The sequence below is a fragment of the Papio anubis genome, chromosome 11, assembly GCF_008728515.1.
Source record: "Papio anubis isolate 15944 chromosome 11, Panubis1.0, whole genome shotgun sequence".
Classification (NCBI taxonomy): domain Eukaryota; kingdom Metazoa; phylum Chordata; class Mammalia; order Primates; family Cercopithecidae; genus Papio; species Papio anubis.
The window spans coordinates 566741-582141 of record NC_044986.1 but is presented as its reverse complement, the minus strand read 5'-3'; the positions used below and the strand labels follow the sequence as shown (position 1 = coordinate 582141).

The 15401-nt window shown below is 62.3% G+C and overlaps 2 protein-coding genes across 2 annotated transcripts in view; one reads left to right on the top strand and one right to left on the bottom strand.

Annotated features, from left to right (window-relative positions):
* INPP5A (inositol polyphosphate-5-phosphatase A) overlaps positions 1-7388 on the top strand; it is a 242946-nt gene extending 235558 nt beyond the window's left edge. The window contains exons 13-16 of the mRNA XM_017944467.2: positions 1616-1727; positions 4764-4832; positions 5778-5865; positions 5954-7388. Of these exons, the coding sequence (XP_017799956.1) occupies positions 1616-1727; positions 4764-4832; positions 5778-5858 (262 nt within the window). The 3' untranslated portion in view covers positions 5859-5865; positions 5954-7388. The remainder of the gene's footprint in view (positions 1-1615; positions 1728-4763; positions 4833-5777; positions 5866-5953) is intronic.
* A 1352-nt stretch (positions 7389-8740) lies between these two features.
* On the bottom strand, positions 8741-10073 carry NKX6-2 (NK6 homeobox 2). The gene is made up of 3 exons (XM_031651967.1): positions 9481-10073; positions 9219-9391; positions 8741-9094 (listed from the first exon to the last, which is right to left on the bottom strand). The coding sequence occupies exons 1-3, from the start codon at positions 9884-9886 to the stop codon at positions 8840-8842; spliced, it is 834 nt and encodes a 277-aa protein (XP_031507827.1). The 5' UTR covers positions 9887-10073; the 3' UTR covers positions 8741-8839.
* Between the last annotated feature and the right edge of the window lie 5328 nt (positions 10074-15401).

Below are 15401 nucleotides of genomic sequence, written 5' to 3'. Positions count from 1 at the left end.
GAACAAGGTGACCCAGCCTCTCAAACGTGTGAAATGGGACAGGCCGCCAGGTTGCTGCTTCTGAAAAAACATGCAACTGTTCCATGCTCTGTGCTCTTCAGAAACATGCATAACACGTAGGCCCTGCGTAGGTTTTGCTTTTAACCAAGTAGTGACTCTGCCCCAGGCGGGGTAGAAGGCACGGCTCCCGCTGGAGCGCGGGGAAGGGTGGGGGCTCCTGCGTCGGGGCAGAGCAAGTTCCAAGTCCCCAGCTGTTTCCAGATGGTTGGGCACAGGGCTCACAGGTGCCCCTGTGGGTGGGGCCCAGGGGGCATGGGAGGGGCTGCAGAATCCGCAGCTGTGGTGCCAGGATGGACCCGAAACTCAATCACGGCCAACAGGGAAACTTCACGGAGAATCAGATCCCAGTCGCGACAGGTGCTGTATGATATTTTGGAACTAACTGAAAAACTCTTGAGACACTGATGAAGGCCACGGAGATGTTGAGAGTCAGCAGACACTGCACTTAGGGCAGGTGGCTGAGCTCAGCCACAGGACCCCCAGGGTTCGTTCACTCCAAGTGGAATTCATTACTACTTCAGTGCAGTCCCAAACGACATGCCCATTTGGGGGTGGATTTGCAGCCTTATGGGTGGGCCGGGCCCCCTGAGAACCTGCAGGCCCAGAAGTGGGGGCTGTGCTTGCATGTTCCATTCATCTGGAGGCTTGATAAGTCCACGTGTGTGTGGACTGCACTGCTGTGTGAGGGCAGGGCTGACGGCGGCTCGGAGACGCAGCAAGGCCGCTGAGGAGCCCAGATGAGCTGTGCCATGGCCGGCAGTGGGTGGCAGAGACACAGCCAGCAGACCCTGGGCAGTGAGGGATGTGCTCACTGTGTGGGTGAAGGGCTCCGCCCTCAGGGCTAGTGGCACCGCCGCGTGGCCAGTCCCACTCCCAGACCCACAGAGGGCGTGGGCAGGCCTGGGAAGCAGTAAGTCAGGGACAGTCATGCCCCACCACAGCAGGGACCCAAGGCCACGGCCTGAGCACCTGGACGCTCCCCGAGGTGGGAGCGGCATTGGTCAAAGCAGAGATACAGGCGCCACACCCCACACCCCAGAGCTGCCTGCACTTAGAGGCGTTTTGAGCTGAGCCGGGCCGGGTCGCCGGGCGGAGGAGCGTCCTGGGGCCGGGTGGCCAGGCGGAGGAGCGTCCTGGGGCCGGGTGGCCGGGTGGAGGAGCGTCCTGGGGCCGAGTCGCCGGGCGGAGGAGCATCCTGGGACCAGATGACACTGGCTGCCATTTTGTTTCCATGGAGGTTTTCATCATACTTTAGACCATGTTCAAAAATACCAACAAAACCAAAGCTCAACAGACAATTTCATGCAGTAAAAGAAGGACTGATGTGAAGATACTGTGCTATAACTAAAATTTAGTCTCACATAAAAATAAGTTTGATATAGAACTTAAATTGTGAATTTGGTTTTATATTCTAGAAACTTCCATACGTGTATGCATTCCCCGGGTAGCGCTGGCCATTCTAAGGTGTATTGGGAGAGAATTGGCACAGCCGTCCCTTTGGGGCTGAGGACGGCCCAAGCTGACCGGCTGACCCTCTGCCTTCGTGTCTCCCCAGCTACCCGTACAGTGAGGATGCCCGCCAGGGTGAGCAGTATATGAACACCCGGTGCCCGGCCTGGTGTGACCGCATCCTTATGTCCCCGTCTGCCAAGGAGCTGGTGCTGAGGGTGAGTGTGTGCTGCCCCGGCCCTGGGTGCAGAGGGACGTGGAACGCTGGGTCTGGTCTGGCCCGGCCTGGTGACAGGGCCCTGGGGATGGGGGCACCCAGTCTGGGGAATGCTGCCAGGTTGGGCCCTGACCTCATCCTGCCATGAGCTGCACCCCAGTGCTGGGTCACCTCCGAGCCAGCACCTGGGCTGGGGCAGCAGCAGATGGAGCCGAGTTCCTGGGCCATGGGCAGGCGGCATCGTCGTGAGTTTGAAATACACACGGGTGGTCGGCAGGAAGTGTTTTCAAATGGTAGTTCATTGTATCCTTGGAAGTCAATGTGCTCTTGTGCATTCGAGCACTCACAGACCGTGAAGCACAGTAGAAATGTCTGAGGTTGTTTTGCTAAGTTGTAAATCAGAGCCAGATTCATTTGGAGCCTTGATAAGTTAAAAATGAATGGGCAGCATTTTCAGGAGATGACCTGGGCCTTGGGAAATTTTCAGATTTCCTGTAACTTTTTTTAAATAAATAATTTTGTTGTTGTTGTTGTTTACAAAAAAGGAGATAGGGGCTTGCTTGCTACATTGGTCAGGCTGGTCTCAAACTCCTGAGCTCCAGCGTTCTGCCCACCTCGGCCTTGCAAAGTGCCGGGATTACAGGACTACAGGTGGGAGCCACTGTACCTGGCCAATCTTGTGATTTTTTGGTTCCCACATTTTAACATACAAGGAGTGTTTTCAGAAGAATCAATATCTGAATTGGTTTTGTCAACCCTGTGAATGAAAATTAAATGGCGATAATAATGAAGCTTGCAGGTGGGAGTGGGAACTGCAGCTGTGCCAGCACCCAGAGCCGGAGCCTCTGACCATGGCGTGGGTGGGCAATTGGAAGGAGGCTGGCGACTTTGGTGGTACCACTGCCAGTCTGGTGGGTTCTGCCCACCCTCTCCACTGTCCCAGGCCCAGAGCAGGGACAGGAGCCCCTACTAACCCCGACCTCAACACCAGCTGCGTGAGGCTCCTGTTGTCCTGCACTGCCCGTCTGTGTCCCTGTGCCAGATGGTACCAGACCCCAGGCACAACAAGCACCTGGGTGCAGGTGCGCCCTCAGCAGGGCAGGGACCCTCTGCAGCCCCGGTCCCTGAGATGCACCCTGCTGGCCTCTGTGGCTCTGTCTGCCGGGCCAGGTTCCTTACTGTTCCTTCCTACATCCTGGAGCACCCCGGGTGCAGCCTGCCCTCTGTCCCTGGCTGTGCTGTGAGGAGCCTGCCTGGCGCGGGCCTGGGCTGGAGGCAGGGCCTCTTGGCCAGAAGTCCCTGGAGTCTGCAGCCAGCCTGGCTCCTATGCAGCCCCACCTCTGGCCTGTGGGCAGGGCCTGTGCCCATCACTGAGGAAGCATGCTGGCCACAAGCCCGAAAGCCCAGAAGTGGGCTCGGCCCGGAGCCTGGCTGTGGACGCACCCCTGCCCCTCTAGCTGGGCTCACTGGTGGGCACGCCAGTCCCTCGGTGCCACATGGTGGGTGCTCCCACCTGCCGGCGCTGAGAACAGGTCGGGCATGTGGAGCCCAGGGCTGCCGGCAGGGCAAGAGCCTCCCAGGGACTCAGGCACAGATGCCATCCCCGGGAAAACGTCAGAGGTCACACAAGTGCTGATTGGTGAGCAGTGCCCAAGGGCAGAAGGCTGGCAGGGCTGTGGCCTCCCCACATTGTGCAGTCATTTCCAGGGCTCTGCCAGCTCACAGCATGGCAGCATTGAGCCCGTTTTCCAATCACTCACAGCCTCTCGGGTTCTCTGGACCCGAGACTTGTCAGTTTACGCTCAGGGTGGGGGACAGAGCCTCACAACGCACACCTGGCGGCCTTTGGCAGCCCCCGCCTCCTAGGGCCAGAGTTTGGACAGGCTCTTCCCATGAGGCCACCCAATGGGCAGTGGGCGTGCAGGCCAAGCAGACGGGCACCGGGCGCACTCCGCAGCCTCATCCATCATGACACGCGCCGTCACCTCGTCACCAAGCTCCATTCTGCCTCCGCAGCCCTGAAACACCGAAGGGGGCTCGGGACACGGGCGGTGCTGCTTGCGAGCCTCGGTGACAAGTGTTCAGTGAGATGTGCGGCGTGCTGCCTGTGCCCACCGTAATTTGTTTATCTGTCCAAAGATTATGCAGTTGAAAATCCACAATTTTATGCTGCCTTTGTAAATTACCACGCTGCGTTTGATGAATGTTTCCCCACTTCCGTGGAGGCGCCGTTCCGTCCGCGAGACGGGAAGGTGCTCATGCATGCAGTGCCGAAGCTCGTGTTTTCATCCCTTCTGGCAGGCGCCCATGCTGGAAAGTAAATCTGACCTTAAGCTTCCCACTGCATTAAAGATAATTCAGTTTTAACTCGATAGTCTCAGATGCTTCAGCTGTGGATATAAAATTCCAGAGCTGAGTGCTGACCAGCAGCAAACCCCTTCCCGAGGCGCCCGGAATACAGGCACCCGCCGGGAAATGCACACACAGCCGTGAATTACTATGCACAGATTGCTTTGTGTAGTGGTATGGAATTCGGTGTCTGTTCTCATTTGAACACTGAGTTCTAAGCTCATAGAACAGTCAAAAACAAATGAAAGTGGGAAAAGTGGAACTAGATGGGCTGCCTCAGTCAGAGGGCACACCCGCACAGAAAGCTGGGGCTGCACCACTCCTGTGAACAGGGTCCCCTGCAACTCCCCCGAGAGCCCAGGAGCATGTCCAGGCGAGGGGAGCTTGGAAGCGGGGCCAGCACTCGACTCCGCACACGACCCCTCCTAGAGGCAGATACCTCTTGGCCGAAAGGGCCAGGGCCAAGGTGCTGAGGTGCTGCCATGCCACCAGAGCCTTTGGTCCGTGGGCTGGCCTCTCTCTCAGGGGCCAGGCAGACGGGTGGCAGAGGCTGGGGAGGTACTTGCAGGGGCCGAACCCCCCATCTCTCTGCCCCCACAAAACCCTGATGTTCCTGCTGGTCAGCTCCCCACTGGACCCAGGATGCCCCACCTCCCCACACCCACCCATCTCTGTTTCCCCTTTCCAGTCGGAGAGCGAGGAGAAGGTTGTCACCTATGACCACATTGGGCCCAACGTCTGCATGGGAGACCACAAGGTGACGTAGACTGAAGTCCAGGGGCCGGGCCGGGGGACCGGGGGAAGCTAGGGAGCCGGGGAGCTGGGGCCGGTGGGCGGGTGGCGGCTGGGGCTGGCAGGCAGGTGGGTGGGGGTTGGCCAGTCTCTCCTCTCCTGCTCTCCTGTCTTCTTAGTCTGACCCTACAGAGCAGGCCAAGTTGGTCTGTTTTGATTTAATTTTAATAAAGTATCCTAAGCTAGGTGGGTAAGTAGGAAGAAGGCAGAAATGACTAGTTACAATAGAATAAAATACATCATTTTACTATTTGTAAAAAACGTCCACCGCTGATCGTTTCTGACGGCTGTTTTGCAAGTACGCAGCCGCAGTGTTTTAATGGCCTTATTGGGGCAGGCTCACCATCAGCCGGGGAGCCGGGGTGAGGGCGCTCCCACCGCGTGCCAAGGGGCGGCACTGGCACAAATGGTTTATTCAGGCAACTGCACCTCGAGAGTGTGCACAGGTGACATATCAAATCTCATTTTCAGCCAAATAAATGAGTTACCTTCTTCCACGTTGGAGGCCCAGAGCTGTGAGCCCCAAACACACGCCAAGAAGGCGCTGGACCTGCCAGGTGCAGCAGAGCCAAGGATGGGAGAGCCCCCCTTCCCCGCTTCATTCGGGGCCTGTTTAGCCATTATTTTAGATCAGTTTTCCCATTAAGTTTTCACCTGGAAATAACACCTTCCTTGCAAAACCTCTCATGGCCGGCCTGGCTCCAATTCCACATTCACGGGGCTCCCAACCCCTGCTCTGCGGTGGCTGCACACAAGGGCCGAGCTGCCTCTGCTGGCCATCAGCTCCTCCCAGCCCGGTTCATGGCTGCCCTTGTGAGACGCAGGGTCCAGGGGTGAGACGGGAGATGGCGGCGTGTGCTGGGCTGTCCCGCATGCACCGTGCTGACACCCTCCTCTCTTCCTGCTGCAGCCCGTGTTCCTGGCCTTCCGAATCATGCCCGGGGCAGGTAAACCTCATGCCCGTGTGCACAAGTGTTGTGTCGTGCAGTGACGTGGTGGTAAATATGACTCCTCCCTCTAGTTCAGCTTTTACACAGCTTTTCCTGGTGCGTTTGTTCCTTTAACAAATTACGAATTCCATGCCAGGGAAGAGATGCCAGCGCCACGAGAGGACCCTTCGTGAGCCCTCCCTGTAGCCGTGTACTGAATACGCACCTTCAAAGCTGCATCGAGAACCCACCCAAGCGCCACCTGCTAGACGGCCAGCCCCACACTTCGCTTCAGCCTCCGGACCATTCCGGAACAGCCTCACATACCTCACTGTCTCGTCTGTTCATGTGACATTAAGTAGAAATATTGGTTTTTTAAAAATAAGTCACAGTCCTGTTGTCAAAACTCTAATAGACAGCAAAGAGGGTCTGTACCGTAGACTTCACAGTTTTCAGTTTTTAATGATTGTCAGTGGAGGGGCTTCTCCAGCACAGAGACCCCACCCCTCCCCCGTGTCCAGAGACCCCCCTCTGCCAGGTGGAGGTGTGTCCAGGGGCTGGGGAAGCCGAGATGGGCGCTCCCTCTGCCGGCCGGCAGCGTGGCCCCCAGCATGGCGAAGGGGTCTGTCTCTGCCGATGCCCCTTCCGCGGCACTCTGCGCCGTGTCACATGGTTTTTGAATCACACTGCAGCTGCTTTCCATTTTTATATATATATAAATATATATAAATATATACTTTTTAAAAATAATTTATAAATCTTACCAAAACTTATGCTAAATGTACTTTCCAGTATGAATGCACAAGAGAGTCCCATCAGCAGGCAGCATCGGAGTCTAGGAGCTCAGCTGTGTGTCCATCAACACACACATTCGTAAAAAAACACATGGCCTCGCCATCGTGGGTGAAATCGGCCCCACAGCACGTCTGCACTGGCGGGCCGTCACTCCCGTGCCGTTCTTCTGTGTAATATTAAGAACTGAATGTGAAGTTTATAGCTAGCCTGGGTGTACCTTTTAAGAATTTTGTAAACCGTTTGTCTGTCTTTTGTTACTGTTTTATGGTGCCAAGTATTCTACATTACAACAATAATATCATGGGAGAAATAGAAATAGCCTAGTTTGCTTCCAATAGAAATTGCTTTTAACATGGGCTGTATATAAAAATATTAAAGAGAAACAAAACTGTACATTTCCTCATTGCTCCGCTACAAACAACCCATGTAATAACCTTGTTGCAAATATTTTTCTCCTAGCACTAAGTACAGCATTAAAAGGTGATTAGAGAGTCTGTTGATGAAACACAAATATATGTTTTATTGATTTTACTTTAGAACACTACAGAGTTCCTGGACCGGGTGAAGGCATTAGGTGGGTGTTTGTTTTTGGATAAATCACTACCATTGCAAGTGACTGCTGTCCGCTGCGGAATCCGCTCTTGGTGGAAGGACCGGTCCCTGTCCCTGCTGTGGTTGCCACTGTCCGCAGTTCAACACGGAGTCCGCCCCACGGGTTTCAGCTGTTGGTTGTTCTGAGGGCCTTTAGAAGTGACTGGCCTGGTTCCTAAGCAATAAAATTGACCATGGTGAAAATAGTCCCGTGTTGCTTTGTTTTCCTTCCTTTCCCTTCTCCTGCCGCCTTTGAAATGCTAACTCAGGGGAGCGGCCTCCTGTATACCCTGTTACTTGAGATCAAGCTCATTAGAAATCCCAGCATTTCACTGTATCACACACTGTCACAAAACACCAAGCCGCTCCTTGAGAGGAGAAAAACAGCCTTTTGGACCTGCTACTGTAATAAAGGATTTATCCCTCATCATTTTAAAACAGGATTATATAAATGCTTTGCCTTCCTCAAAACTTTAAAACTGGAAGCCCGTCTGCTCTGCGCTGAGCTGAGAGAGGCTCCCCACAGAAAAGCGTTGCTTCTGCCCTTCAGGTTGCCTCCTTGTGAAGGCTGCCAAGAGCCTAAAACAAAATGCGCCGAGTTGAAGCCGCTTGTATTTCTCTTTAACGTTTCCGAAAATGCCTTCCAAGAGAAATCGTACCAGCGCAATGATATAATTATTTACATTTAATTTTTTAAAATTAAAACGCAACAGCCCCATTAAGATGCAGCGATGGGCAGACCCGGCCACAGAGGCTGCGGGAGGGTGGACGGGTTTTGTCAGCCGGAGTCACAGCCCCGCGGAGCTGGCGGCATTTCAGGGCAGCCCCTGGCCGGGCGCTGCGGGCCTCGCCCGGGGGCCTCCAGCTCCCTGACCCCGCGTGCCCCGTGGGAGGCCCCGCCGTTCCGCGGGCGGACTTATTTCGGATTTCTCTTTGCGATCCTAGTTTGGAAGAAACTGCTTCCCACCGCGGAAAGATACAGCGGGATGGTGACCGAAGGGCCACCGTGCAGCGGCTCAGACCCGGTTCCACCGGCTGAGCCCAGGGCGCGCCTGTCGGATGCTCCGTTTACGCGCAGAGGGATTTGGAAATAATCAGAGCAAACCCCTCGGCCGAGCGGGAACCGGTGCCCGGCGGCGACCAGTACGCGGCCCCAAAGCGGGAAAAGCGAAGAAAGAAAAACGTCCCGCGGGGACTCGAGGCGGGTACGCGGCTCACCCGCCCTTTCGGGGCCCCCCAAGCGCGTCCGAATCCGCCCCGAGGCGAGGCGGGCCGGGCCGTACCTGCTGCTCCGTCCCCGGCTCTGTCCCGGGCTCCTGGCGGCTGTCGCTGCGGTTCCTTCCCGCGGGCCGGGCCCCTTCCCTGCGCCTTCGCCGCCTCCTCGCGCCTGTCCGGGGCCCGCAGCCTCCGCACCGGGAACCCGGAGGACCCGAGGCCGCCGCGCGCCCGAAGTCGGGTCCCGCAGGGGCGAAGCCGCGGCCGGGGAGGGGCCGCCTCGCTCCGGGTTCGAGACGGAAGAAACACGCGGCGCAGGCTCCGGAGCGGCGGCTCCGACGGGGACGCGTTAAATAATTTATTGATGATACAAAGCGACTCGCGCCCACCGGGGCCGCCCCCGGATTCTGCAAAAATAGACTCGCCCCCACCCCGCGCGTCCTCACAAGGCGTCCCCCGCGCCGCCGCCGCACGGGCTGACCAGCGCCAAGTTCGAGGGTTTGTGCTTCTTGAGCAGCCGCGTGATCTTCTCGTCGTCCGAGTTGGGGTCCAGGGGCCGGTTGTATTCGTCGTCGTCCTCCGCGTCCGAGCCGCCCACCTTCAGCTTCTCGGCGTCGGAGTCCTGCTTCTTCTTGGCCGACGCCATCTCCGCCGCGTGCCGCTTGCGCCACTTGGTCCGGCGGTTCTGGAACCAGACCTGGGGGCGGACGGGGCGGACGGGGCGGTCAGGCGGCCGCGGGGCCCGGGGCTGGCGCTGGGGCTGTGGCCGTTCGCAGGACGCGGGCCCCCGGCTCTGCTCTCCCGGGCCCCGCCGCGCTCACCTTCACCTGGCTCTCGGTCATGCCCAGCGAGTAGGCGAGACGCGCGCGCTCCGGGCCCGCCAGGTACTTGGTTTGCTCGAAGGTTTTCTCCAGCGCGAAGATCTGCTGGCCCGAGAAGGTCGGGCGCGAGTGCTTCTTCTTCCCGTCCTTGTCCAGGACGCCGCTGGCTGGGGCTGCAAGGGAGGGGAGGGGAGGGGGGTCAGCGGCCGGCGGGGTCCCCTCCGCGCCCTCCCGCCCCGCACCCCCCGCGCGGGCCACTCACCCGGGCCGGCCAGACGCGGGTCCCTCCACGGCGCGCCCTGCACCACGCCGGGCCAGAAGATGGGCGGGCGCCCGGGCAGCTCGGCCAGGGGCTTGGGGTAGCCGCGCGCCACGGCGGCCGCGGGTCCAAAGTAGACGCCGGCGGACGAGGCGAGCCCGTTGAGCCGGGGCAGTCCCCCTAGGAGGCCCCCGCCCGCCGCGCCCACGGGCCGGCCCAGGATGTCGCTGATGCCGTGCGGGGTCCCGAGCGGGAGCTGCGCGCCCAGGCCCCCCAGCGCGGGCGCCTTGAAGCCGGCCGGACCCTGCAGCGCGTAGGGGAACAGCGACGTCTTCATCTCGGCCATGTTGTGCAGCGCGGCCAGCGGGGCACTGCTCAGCACGAACGCGCCCGGGCGGTTAGTGTCCATGGGCGCCGCCGCCGCCGGCCCGGGTTCCCATCTGGTGTTCGCCGCCGCCGCCCCTGCCCGCCGGGTCTGGAAGCTGGCGCGCGGCCCGGCGGGCGTCGGCTGCAGCGCGGGCGCGGGGCGCGGGGGCGGCAGGCGGCTCCGGCGTGGGCGGCTGGCGGCGGCGGCGGCTGCGGCTCCGGGGCCGGTCGGAGCGGCGCCGCGCGGGACGGACGCGCTGATAACGGGGGCCCTCGGGGCGCGGCGCGCGCGCTGATTGGCTGCGGACCCTGCGGTCCGGCCATTGGCCAGCGCCCCCGCCCGCGCGCCCCCGCCGGCCGCGCACTCCATGAAGGGCCCATTAGCGCGGCAGGTGCCTCCCGGGCTGTAAATTCGCCCCCTGATTTATCTCCCCGGGGACGAAATAAATCCCGCTCGGATGGGAGTTTAGTTAGGCAAAGGTTTTCATGCGAAATCAGGGAAAAATACGAGAACATATTTTATTAACGGAAAGAATGCAGATTTGAGGACCCGCCCGCGCGCTCCGAGTGCCCCGCTGGGGAAGAGCCCGGGCCCGCGCCCCAGTCGCGACTGCTCGGCCGCCCGGGGCTGCGGTGGGTGTGGGCGGCCGCGGACGCTGGCGGGGAACGCGCTCCCGGCGGGTCGGGGCCACAGGAGGGCGGAGGGCACCGGCCTCGGAGTCCACGGAATCCACGGGCCTCACGGCCGGGCGAGGCTCGCACGGAGCTGCCTCTGGTTTCGCCGACACGCGGCCGGCGCGGTGGAGGAGTGAGGCCGGCTGGAGCGGGGCGGGCAGGCGGGTCCCGGGACCACACGCACTGCCCGGCGCTTGCCCGCTGGGGGTCCCCCAGGATGTGACCCGGGCCCACGACTTCGCCCACGGGCCGCCTCTCGCGAATCCCCGGCCGGGGGAACAGAGACCAGGGCGGCCTCAGCGCGGAAGCCCAGTCCAGGGCCCGAACGTGGGTGCGGGTTGGGCGCGCAGCGGCAGAAACGCGGCCTTAGACGCGCGCGCGAAGCCTGTGACCCCCCGCCCCACTCCCCCGGCACCGGGAGCCGCTCGCTCATCCCGCAGACCGGACGGTGAGATGACTCCGAGCCCCGCGCAAGGCGGCCGCGAGCAAACCCTCCGACCTCTGGGGTGGCGTCCCGTATTAATTTAGGGACACGGGGCGGCTGTGATTGTGACCCACGGCCCGTGGGGAGCCCCGAGGGCCTGGGGGAATTTCCTTCGCAACGACTTTCCCGTTTCGCCCCGGCCGCCAGGGGGTCGGTGCCGCGGAGGAAGGAGGCGCCCAGGGCTCGGGCCCGGGGTCTCACGTCCGCTCCCTCCCGCCCTGCTCCAGAGTCCGTTTTCGTTTTGTGCAGGTCGAGGCGGGGACTTGGCGCCGTCGGCCGCTCCTGGGTGGTGGCTTGGAAATCTCCGGGGCAGTGGTGCGGCCGCCGCTGCCTCTGCTGTGCGCGCTCGGGGCTGCCCCGGCGGCTTCCCCTCCGCGGAGGTGCAGCCCCGCGTTCACGGAGGGTTCGCTTCCCCCGTCGGGTCCGCACTCAGTTGGGATTGGAATTCGATTGGGCGCGGCTGCCCCGCCAGTGATCGGCCCCCGCGGAGCCTGGCCCGGGGACCCCCAGCGCCAGCCCGGTCCCGAGACCCGCCCCGGCCGGTCCCGCGCCCCGCTGCCTCGGAGGAAACACGAGGAAGGGCCCTCCCGGGTCGGGTTCGGGCCCCTCCCAGCACCCCAAGGCGACGGCGCCCGCGGCACAAGGCTCGGGCTCTGAGCTGAGACGCGGGAACTGCGGGCGGGCGGGGAGGGGGCAGGGCGGAGTGCGCGGGGCGAGGGCTGCTGTGGCCCTGGGACCCCTACTCCACGCGGCCGAGTAGACCCTGGGCGGGCCGGGAGGGGCGCGGGTCGCCCGAACTGAGGCCGGGGAGGAGCACGCGGGCAGGATGGCGGGAGGAAGCCGCGCTCCGGACCGGCTCCGGCTCCTCTCACACCCCGGAGGGGCGGGGCGGGGGGCATCGTTAGCGCTGTTTTATGGCTGAGGAAACACGGACCTGGAGGCGCTGCGCTCCGGCCCGGCGGCCCTGGGTCTGTCTGCGCCCCCGGGTCCTCCCTGGGCTGCCGCGGGAACGCGTGGGGTCGCGGGTGGGGCTGGCGTGTCACTGGCTGCGGAGCGTGCGGCTCTCCAGGGCCCAGGGGCGCGGGATGGGGTCCAGGGTGAGTTGGGGGCGCAGAGGAGCTGGGTAAGGGGGGGTCCCTCTCCCACATTTTTCTAAGCCGTGGGCGTCTTGGCGCGCTCTGCAGGTGCCGCGTCCTACCCGGCTCCCCGGTCTGCGCCCCACGCGCTCTCCGGCCCTCCTCCCCCAGGGGCTGCGGGCGGGTCCGGTGGCTTCAACTGCGCTTCCCGGCGCGCACTCCGGGCCCCGCCTCCTCTCCAGCTCCCGCCCGCACCTTTTCTCCTGCGCGCCCCGGCGCCGCCCTCTCGGAAACCACCGAGACAACGCCCTCTCCTCCCGGGAAGGTCCGAGCGCCTCCGACCCAGATGCCTTTGCCTGGGCTCCGCCGCCCGGCGGCCCCACTGCCTGGAGAGGTTCGCGATGCCACCTCCTGGCCTGGGAGCAAACGTCCTGAGAGGAAGGCTGCGGGCATCGGCGCCAACGCTCCTCGCTGGAAAACCGAGGGCGTGGGGTTTGGCAGAGGCCGTTCAACGTTTGTTTTATTCGTTCAGCCTGTATTTGTGGGGCTCCTACCGCGCCCGGGCTGTCCGGAGGGAGCAACGTAAACGCGGCGGGTCCCGGGCGCGGGCGGGTCAGAGCAGCAAACGCGCTGCACCTGCACCCCCGCGGCGTCTGCAAGGGGAGCGGGCGATGGGGAGGACGGCGGGTGTCTCGGCCGGGACGGAGAGCGGCGTAGGCCCCGGTGTCCCTGTCCGGTGTGCGCTGGGGGCTGAGGGGCGACGGGGGAACTCCACACAGGGAAGGAGCCTGCATTCGCCTTCGGCCGCCCAGGACATGGAATTCACAAAGCCCTGATTTATCACTGAGGTGACTTGTCCCGCGCAGCCCTAGGCGAGTTGCTAAGCTGCCCGCCCTGACCGCGCTCCCCGGCCGGGTCTCCTGGCAGTTCCCGGCAAAGGCACTGCTTTGTCTTTTTTCCTTAAATGAGCGAGTTCCCAGCCTCTCCAAGCTTGACAAGGCAACCACACCAGGCAGACCCAGACGGGGCCTCCCTGGGGTCCTCATGACCAAAGAACAAAAAAAGGCCCAAGATGACCCAAGGGACCCCTCTGGGGTGCCCACCCCCGGAAGCGGAGAGGTGGGGTTACCAGGGCCCCTCAGGAGCCCGGGGCCAGGCGGGGTGCCTCTGCTGCTTGGAAACAGAGGAACCCACCAGGATGCTCTGCAATTGCTAGAGGAAGGGGAAGGGGGGCTGGAGAAAACCCCACCCCACAACACAATTGGACGGGGCCCTGCCTCCCACGCAAGACAGACCCCAACCCCATCTCCCGTGCCCTCTGGGGGCAGCCCTGCCAGGGCAGCGGGAAAGGGCTGGGAGGCAGGCGCAGATCCCAGCCAGGCAGCCCTGGGGTCCCACTGGGCTCCTGGACCCAGCCAGGTCTGAAAGGCCATGAGCGCTGAGGGCTGGGGTGGGGACCGGCCCAGTGGTGGGAGTTAACGACCCTAGGTGGGCAGAGGAGGCTCCACTCCTCATCCTGGCCTAGCCTGGCCCCTCCTTACACCTCCAGTGCTGCCTGGTGAGCACCAGCCTGCTGGCACCGGCATTATTTCAGAGATAGCGAGGCTCCACCTCCACCTGTTACCACCTAATTTCATTGCATGCCTGCCAGGCCCTCCACTGGTCCCCTCGCGGCCCCCAGGCTCACCCACCCCAGCCACTCTGCCCCCACTTTACATGGCTCACCTCCTCCACTCGGTCGCAGCTTGAGGGACGCCTCCCTAGCTACCCTGTCTGGTGCAGCCACCACACTCCCGCCCAGGACAGCTGCCCCTCTTGGCACCGGCCCCCTGCTGAAGGCATTGGTGGACGTGTCTGATGTCTGCCTCCTCCCGGGCTTGCTCAGGACATGGATGGATGCAGCACCCTGTGCTTTGGGCACCTCGAGGACTGAATTCATGCTGGGTAAATGAATGCGCGTGACAGCTGCAGGCCTCAGAGCGATTTTCAGAGCACAGGTGCAGGTTGGAGAGGGAGGACCACGCACCCCACTTCCCACCGGGTGGAGCAGGTACTGTGGAGGTGCCTCCAGGAACCCTGAGCCATAGGACATGCTGGATGTGTGGGGCCTGGTGCCATGGCATTTCCAGTTGAGCCTGAGGTCTTCGTGTTTAGACCAAACTCAGCCCCACCCCATCTCCTGAGCTGGAGGGTGTCCAGGTAGAGCCCGGGCAGCTTCTGGGGGTTCCAGCTCCAGGTGGGGTGCCCAGGTGCCCCCTCCTCCCGGGCTGTGGTGGCCTCTTGCCCACTTGCCAACGCCTACGGGTCCACGTGAAGTGGAGAATCAAGCTCTGGGGAGATGGCGCCGCTTCTCCCTGTGCCGAGTGGCCCAGGACAGGGATGGATACTTGGAGGCTGGGGTGGGGCCACAGTGGGTGCCCGGGCACCCACTCTCCCTGGAAGATATGGGCCAGGCTGTGGAATCTGGAACACCCACGGGTTGAGGAGGCCCTGAAGGGGGGCTAAGAGGGCAGGGGCTGGGAGTGGGCAGGGGCACCAAGGCTGCCCACCCTCCCTGGCAGGGAGCAGCTCCACCCGCAGGCAGGGCTGGGAGGACCTGGATGGCAGGGGTGGGAGTGACCAGAGGCAGCTGATGGTGTTGGGAGGGGGCCCTGCCCTGCCTGGAACCAGATGGAGGGCTCCGAGGACCCCATAGTGCCGCCAAGAGACAAGGTCCAGCCCTCCCAGGAGGGCACGGGGGGCTGCTGGATGCAGACAGGCCAGGATCTGAGCAGTAGAGCTGGGGAGAGGAGGGGCAGCAGGCGCGCCCTCACCACAGGCCCCCTCAGCAGGGGCCCCAGTGGGTCCCTCGACACCCAGATGCCATCTGGGGAAGATGAGGGGCCCGTTGCTCATTGGGAGGACACTTTTTCTACTGCAGGGGCCTGGAACGTCTCGGTGGAGGTGCCTTTTTCTGCTGAAGCACAGGCCAGCTCTGAGCAGCAGCCAAGGTGTCACGGGGGGCTGCCGTGGGCCTGCGAGGCGTTTGAGCCCCAGCGGAGGATTTGTGGGATGCCTCAGCCCCAGCCCTGCCAAGTGGACATTTCACTTGACACGCAGACGCTTCGTGTGGTGCAGCGCTCACACTGGGTCCAGGAACCCCTGTGTGGGTGCAGCGCCTACGCTTGGGTCCAGGAACTGTGTGGGTGCAGCGCCTACGCTTCTGGGTCCAGGGAACTCCCTGTGGTGCAGGCCTACGCTTGGGTCCAGGGAACTCCTGTGGGTGCAGCGCCTACGCCTGGGTCCAGGGAACTGTGCAGCGCCCACGGGTCCAGGGAATCAGT

What these genes read in the sequence shown, in the direction of transcription:
- NKX6-2 (XM_031651967.1), bottom strand. Translation starts at nt 9,886, where the DNA reads ATGGACACTAACCGCCCGGGCGCGTTCGTGCTGAGCAGTGCCCCGCTG. An exon ending in CCCGCGTCTGGCCGGCCCGG is followed by an intron (nt 9,392 to 9,480) that starts GTGAGTGGCCCG and finishes CCTCCCTTGCAG; the next exon opens with CCCCAGCCAGCGGCGTCCTG. An exon ending in TGACCGAGAGCCAGGTGAAG is followed by an intron (nt 9,095 to 9,218) that starts GTGAGCGCGGCG and finishes GTCCGCCCCCAG; the next exon opens with GTCTGGTTCCAGAACCGCCG.